Below are 7,493 nucleotides of genomic sequence, written 5' to 3'. Positions count from 1 at the left end.
GAAAACACAGACGCCAAAACGCGACGCCATCTTACAAAAGCACATGGTCCTTTCATCCGCGCAAGGGACGATGGGTGTGAATAGCGAAAACCGCTGGCTCAAAACAGTACTGAAGGTTCAACAACTTTGAATCGCAGCGAATTAATTACCGTCCGGAAATACAGCAAGATAAACATAAAAGTTCCTAACACACCGGGAGGGTGGGGGTCGCTGCGATACAACTTGTAACATTGAACAAATCACAAAATGTCTCCAGATAAACGTTTATATTCAATATCCTTAATGCCATTTGCATTCTTGACTTCGGCTTCAGACTTTAATCCACTGGAATAAGTAGGGCAAGGCGCTGAACTGCCCTTGAAACCACAGTGTCTCTTGCACCCCGGTACTCGTGAACTTTTTCCCCAGTGCGATAGCTCTTGTACTTGACTGTCACCTTGCGCACTTTGCCATCTTCCCCTGGAAAAACATCTTGCACAAGCGCCAAGCGATAATCTCCCCTAAGAGTGTTCTTGTCAGCGACAATCACCACATCTCCTGGACACAAGTTGCGAGTGGCAGTGTGCCATTTGCGCTGTACTACTAATGCTGGAGCATACAGCTCAGTCCAACGTTTCCAGAAGTCCTCCACCACAGACTGAACAAGATGGTAACGTGTTACAATGCTTGCGTCGTAAGGTTGCCATCCTAAGGGGTTAGATGCAGTCGCCCGTCCAAGCAACAAACTGTTGGGTGTGAGAACATTGATGGTTGAATCCACGCTTGGTTTCACTCCAATCGGACGCTCATTTAGTAAGTTGGACACTTCACAACAGACAGTGAGAAATTCAGGTACAGACAGACGTTGGTCACTCACTGAGAAATGAATAGCACGTTTGGCGGCCTTTATCAGAGACTCCACTGCTCCTTGATGTCAGGGACTATCGGCAGGTCCAAATACCCAGGTTGAACCATTCTGAGTAGAATCTCTCTGTAAGGACTCCCTGTCGATTCTTTGCCAGGCTTCTTTGAGTTCCCTCTCTGCGCCCACAAGCTGAGAACCTGGATCGCTGTAAATCTTCTCTGGCCATCCACGAAGACTGGCAAATCTGCTAAGCGCCATCAGGAAATTGCTGGTGTCGTATCCAAACACTGCCTCGATATGAACAGCTCTCATTGCGAGATCGGTGAACAATACACCATATGCTTTGCCACTTGTGCGTTTCTGGACTTCCCCTCTAACTGTGTACGGTCCAAACAGGTCAAGCATCACGTGGTTGAATGCTGGTGCGGGTTCCAGTCTAGCTTCTGGCAGTAACCCCATCGGTTGCTCAAGAAATTTGGCATCGCGCAACTTGCACAGTTGACAGTCCATTTTCACTAGCCTTGCCAGTTTACTGCCTTGAGGCGTCCAGTAACGCATTCGAAATCGAGCAAGGGTTGCGTCGCGTCCCCTATGTCCTCCTGCTTGATGCGCACGTTCCATGAAAAGACATGTAGCTGGATGCTTAGAGGGTAACAATCTCTGAAGGGATGAGTCTGGTGTCATCGCATTGTACCTTAGTAGTCGTTCTCCTACGACCCATATTCCACTTGCATCTTGTACAGGCTTCAGCTTAGCATAGCGACCTCCATGACCTTTCTTGCTGCTGCTCTTCTTTAGCTCGCATTCCATTGTTTTCTGAATGTTCTTCACGACAAAGTCCTCTGCGTCTTTCAAGTGCTGTGCGGTTACTTGCATGGCATTTCCTGCACGGAAAGTCTTGTTCCTTGCAATGTTTTTCAACCTTGCCACGACCCAAATGACTCGATTGATGTTTCTAAATCTCTCATAGACAATCAAAGGAGGATCTGCCCTGGCTACCGCCGTACTACACATCTTCTCTCCAGGGAGCACTTCTTCCTTCTGCAGACCAGACTTGAGTCCCCACTCTTCAACAGGCTTGTACAGGATAGGTGGGCCATTCCACCAGTGGGAGTCTTGATCGAGCTCCTCAGGGGTGCGTCCACGGGTCAACCAATCTGCGGGGTTGTGATAACCTGACATCCAGGCCCAACGGGACATATCACCATTCGTTGCGGCTTGAATTTCTCCAATTCTAACTCCTTCATACACCTTGAAGCGAGTACTGGTCTTGTTGATCATACTCAAAACAGTTTCAGAGTCCACAATTTGCCTCACCTCTTCAAATTCGAGCCTCATCTCCTTTTCTATGACCTTTCTACCTCGCTTGGACAATACAGCAGCATTTAACTCCATCTGAGGAGTAGACAACTTATTCACTGGGGCGATACGACACTTTGCCATGATAAGTCGACACCAATAGTCCCCGCTGTTTAGGCGCCATCTGATGTAGGCTGCAAAACCATAGGCGAGGTCACTACCATCACTGAAGATGATAAGCCATGGTCGGCCAACAGAGTCGGGTGGTCGTAAACAACGATTCAAACTAAGCTGCTCGAGCTGGAACAGGGAACAGAAGAAGTGAACCCACTTGGACCGTAGGTGGGTTGGAAGCGGATCGTCCCATCCAAGCTTTAGGGACCACGTTTCGCGCAGGTAAATCTTTCCCAGCAGAGTGTAGGGGCACACAAGTCCAAGAGGATCAAAGATCATCATAACCTGCGACAGAACAATTCTTCTTGTCAACACAAGTGGTAGGCCTTTTGGCAAATCAGCTTTCTTGAGGTTTGGGCCTGTGTGTGTTCCTTTCTTCTTCTTGCTGAAGTTGAGAGTGACTTCGAACACCATGGTATCTTCCACTGGATTCCAGCCAAGGCCCAATACCCTCAGGTTGCTATCAGTTCCTTTCAACATGTTTGGGTGCGTGCGTACAGTACCATCAGGTGCAACAAGTGTGTCAACGTTGTCAGACAACATTTCGCCGGTGCGAGGACTTGATTCTCCAGTAAACTGCCAACACTTGACTGCAAAGCCTCCCTTCGCAAGCATGTCTTCTGTTTCACGAGCAATTTTCAATGCTTCAGGTGTACTTGGTTGAGAGTCAATTAAATCATCTACATAGCTGGATCTCTTCAGGAGGTTGGCAGCCTTTGGACTGTCAGTTTCAAACATATCTGCAGTCTTGTACATAGCTTCAGTGCTAATAGCCGGGGCTGGAGTGTCGCCCATATTGACTCGTGTCATCATATACACATCGGGTTCTTGGTCAATTTTCAAATCACGCCACAGGAACCGATGACAATGTTGCTCCAAGGGCTTCAAGTGGATAGAGTGGAACATTTTACGAATGTCTCCCACAAGAGCAACCTGCTCCTCCCTCCAGCGCAGCAATATGCCAATTAGATTGTTCATGTAACAGTCCGGTCCCTTAGCTAAACAGGAATTAAGAGACATTCCTTGGCACACTTGACTGGAATTAAATACGATTCGCACAGGTGTGGAGTGTGACCGTGTGTTGACCACTGCCAGGTGGGAGATGTAAAACTTAGGATCACTCCATTCTTGCAGTTCTTTCTGAGACAACTTCCGTGCAACACCTCGTTCCACCATGTCCTCCATCTGCTTCTGGTAAGTTTCAGCCCACCGCTCGTCCTTGCTGAGTGTTCGCTCGGTACTCTTGAGAGTAGCCAAGGCGCTACTGTAGTTATTGGGTAAAGTTCCTGGATCCACAAGCCAAGGATAGCTAGTTACCCAACACTGTTTAACACCGTCATACTCAAGGTTCTCTTGAATCAATTTTAACTCCTGTTCCTCTTTGAACGAATAGGTGTGGCCAACAGTTGGACACTTGCCACAACGACAACTACCACAGCGTGGAGTTATTTCAGTTCCAATTTCTTCACCACAAATGAAGTTTTCTATAAGGCGTCCCTGATTTTTACCCGCGAGGGGTTCTGCAACATTCGTCTGTCTGAGACTAGCATACTTTTTGCTGACTTTGACCAGCTCTCCAGGGTTGGAACAATTTGGCTGAAACTCGGGGTGAGTGACATGGCATACATGGTAAGCCTCATGCTTGATCACTGAGTTGTGAATCGTTTTCACAAGATTTGAATCGTGCTCAGTTCCTTCTCTCAGATCAGGATGGGTACCTTGAAGACAGACTCCAAAGTCTCCTTTCATGATGCTTAAATTATCTCCACACTTCGCCTCCTCACACTTGGGGAACAACCCAAAGTAGTCGCAGCCCAGGAGAATGTCTACTTTGTCAGTCTTCCTCTGTAGAGAGTCAACATCATAGCCAGGGAACAAATTGGCTAAGACTTTAGTGTCCAGCTTGCTGACAGGACCAGTAATTCTATCCATACCAAATGCAGTGATACTGACTTTCTTGCCAGTGTCCGTTCTCAAGGTGAACTGATACTGTCGGGTGTTGTAAGTCTTCTCAACATCTCCCATCGTGGTTACGTCAAGCGTGAATCTGTTCAGTTTTTTGGCCTTGATTCTATCTGCTGCTTGGTGGGTTATGTAGGTTGTGTTTGAGCCACCATCACAGAATATGGTAACATTCTTCCCACTCTCACACACCTTTGCCTGCTGGATGGGATAGAGAGCAAGGCCAGCTCCTCTTGTAGCATGACTTGCTGATTCAGCATGAGCACAATGGTCAGTTTGTCGATCTTCTTCCTTTCGAGGTGCTGATAGAGTCTGATCTTGACCAGTAGTGTTTGAACCTTCTTTCTTTTTTCCTGACTTGCACAGGAGGAAGTGGTGCTTCTCACTTCCACACAATGAACATGGTTTTTTGCTGGGACACTTCTGCTGTGGGTGATCTCCAAAGCAGACAAAACAGGCATTCACTTGTTTGAGGAGTTCAAACTTGCCACCCTCTCCACTGATGGGGAGTTTCTGAAATTCTTTACAATCACTTGTTTTGTGCTTAACCGTATTTCTCTTGTGGAAAACACACTGGTAAAACTGTTTTTGGCCCTGACCAGTTCCTGTTCCATGATGTGTCAGCCCTTTACCACGATCACCATTCCTCGGTACTTCAAGTGTTCTTCTCCGCCTTGGTTGGTATTCAGCTAACCGAGCTACTGCTTCTCTTTCCCTTTCCAAGAACTTCATAAAGGATTTGAAAGGCTGAATTCTCTCTGTTTGGCTCATATCATGATATTTGCGAATCCACTCCAATCTCAGATGGTTAGGCAAAAGTCCATTGACAAAATCAACGTCCCTCATAGTGAGAGAGTTCAACTGATTCAACTCTTCAAGCTGGCTGTAGGATGACTCCACAACGTCAACAAATTCAACAAGACCTCTGTAATCGGTTTCTGAGACTGGCTTGAGCTTATGTAAATCCTCTAGTGCTGCTTGAACAGTGGCACTGGTATCATCATAGTAATCTTCCAACTTCTTCCACATTATATCATAAGCCTCTGGTTTGGTGACATACACTGACTTGATCCTTTGACTAGCTTCACCTTTCACTGACCTCTTGAGTTCGTGAGCTAAGGCTGTTTTGTTTTTGATTGCACCTTCTGCCAACTGCTTCCAGACTGTTTTAAACTCTGGCCAAGCTTTTCTCTGGCCAGAAAAGGTGGGAAGTGACATTTTCTTGAGGTGAACACCTGGTGTGTCTGCAGAGCTGTTTCCACTGCTTTGAGCTGGCATACCATGACTACTAAGCTGATACGGAGACACATTCATTAACTGTCCAGGATAACCATGTCCTCCTGCTGACTGTTGAACAAATGAGTGTGGCAACCAATACTGCTGGGCCGGGGGACTACTGAAACTAGCGGAACTAATGGGATCAAACCCCATCAAATCATTTGCTTGGCTACCATAGCTCTGAGCTGGCATAGCATAACTGACTGACTGTTGTGGTAAAACACTTGACAAATGTCCAGTGTATACATGTGTCACTGTGGGCTGTTGAGTAGACAACACAGGTAATGGGTGCTGAGGTGTTGGTGCCACACTGTAACCTGCAGGGGTAATAGATCCAGTGCCAAAATGAAAATTGTTGGCTTGGGCACTACTTGCTGATAATGTTACATTCTGTGTCTGTGAGGATGCAGTGACCACACTAGTGACTGATAGATCTGGGTTAACATTGTTTCCTGACTGAGAAGTTCCTTGTACTGGTAATGTAACACTTTGTTCTGATGGATGTTTAGGGGGGTCAGCAGGTGTGGGAACTGAACCCAGCTGAACCACATTTGACGTCTTGGGGGCCTTTGCCTGCATAAAAGCATTTCTGGCCACCGTGTATGCTTCTTTGACATTTGCCCGGTACGCAATAATGTCTAACCCATTAACAACTCGATGATCAGCATGTTCTTCTTCTGAAACCAGGGTTTCATATTCCTCATCTATCACGCAAAAATCATCGTATACTTTCTCTAGTTCAACCATTAAGGCAGTCAAAACATCAACATCTGCCTTTCTTTCAATTGCACCAGTTAATCTTCGCGAAGCTTTGGTCACTTGTACTTTGGCTTTAGTTCTTTCTTGTTTCTTCTCCTCTACAACACTCATGATTGAAAATTACATTCAATCTTAGCTGATAACTTAAAACAAAGAAGTCCACACTCACCGATGGCTGACAACTTGGCGCGAACAAAATTCGAGGTTACTGAGTTCGAAGACAACTTGAAAACACACGTTCAATCTCCCGGTTGGCTGGCAACTTGAAGCGAACAAGATTCGAAGACAACTTGAAAACACACGTTCAATCTCCCGGTTGGCTGGCAACTTGAAGCGAACAAGATTCGAAGACAACTTGAAAACACATGTTCAATCCCCTGGTTGGCTGGCAACTCGGAGCGAACAAAATTCGAAGACAATTTGAAAACACACTTTCAATCTCCTGGTTGGCTGGCAACTCGAAGACTTACTACAACAACGTTTTACTGTAACGGCATCGATCCACACACAACAGACGTTTCAACTCCATTTTATTCGTAGAGAACTAGTAGGTAAAACCTGGGTGACAAAATTACAAAATGTGTCTTGTAATGATACGAAGTGAACAACATTGAAAATACAGGTAGCAAGAGAAATTAAACTTCACATTGTTCATACATACGTTGTTGTTCGTTCTCTGCCGTTCTGAACATCGACACCGTCCTTTGTAAACTAAGATAAACCTGAACGAAAATCTCGGACGAAAACACAGACGCCAAAACGCGACGCCATCTTACAAAAGCACATGGTCCTTTCATCCGCGCAAGGGACGATGGGTGTTAATAGCGAAAACCGCTGGCTCAAAACAGTACTGAAGGTTCAACAACTTTGAATCGCAGCGAATTAATTACCGTCCGGAAATACAGCAAGATAAACATAAAAGTTCCTAACACACAAATTACGATGCGCGTAAGGCGGTCTCGGCTACTCTTTCAGTCTTAAAGTGAAGTAGGGCTATATTTCGGCCGAGAAGCTCGAAAGTGAGCGTTCAAAAAAATATGCTGTGTCCATTTTACTGCAAACTAAGGCCATCAGCAGTTAATTTACAGTCCCCGGGACTGGAATATATCCCCGAAGTTCCGGGAATTCGAACGGAGGTTGGTCAAAATCACGATGCGCCTAAGACGGTCTCGGCTAC

The 7,493-nt window shown here is 46.1% G+C and overlaps 1 protein-coding gene across 1 annotated transcript; it reads right to left on the bottom strand.

Moving 5' to 3' along the window:
* Positions 1 to 316: 316 nt before the first annotated feature.
* LOC149096706 (uncharacterized) lies at positions 317 to 6,427 on the bottom strand. The gene is made up of 2 exons (XM_089280943.1): positions 952 to 6,427; positions 317 to 804 (listed from the first exon to the last, which is right to left on the bottom strand). The coding sequence occupies exons 1-2, from the start codon at positions 6,425 to 6,427 to the stop codon at positions 317 to 319; spliced, it is 5,964 nt and encodes a 1,987-aa protein (XP_089137069.1).
* Positions 6,428 to 7,493: the final 1,066 nt, after the last annotated feature.

Source organism: Orbicella faveolata, unplaced genomic scaffold (assembly GCF_042242905.1).
Source record: "Orbicella faveolata isolate gen_17 unplaced genomic scaffold, um_ofav_v1 contig_48, whole genome shotgun sequence".
Lineage (NCBI taxonomy): Eukaryota > Metazoa > Cnidaria > Anthozoa > Scleractinia > Merulinidae > Orbicella > Orbicella faveolata.
The sequence above is the reverse complement of the archived record's forward strand: the minus strand, read 5'-3'. Positions and strand labels throughout refer to the sequence as shown.

What these genes read in the sequence shown, in the direction of transcription:
- LOC149096706 (XM_089280943.1), bottom strand. Translation starts at nt 6,427, where the DNA reads ATGAGTGTTGTAGAGGAGAAGAAACAAGAAAGAACTAAAGCCAAAGTA. An exon ending in GAGAGATTCTACTCAGAATG is followed by an intron (nt 805 to 951) that starts GTTCAACCTGGG and finishes TCTGTTGTGAAG; the next exon opens with TGTCCAACTTACTAAATGAG.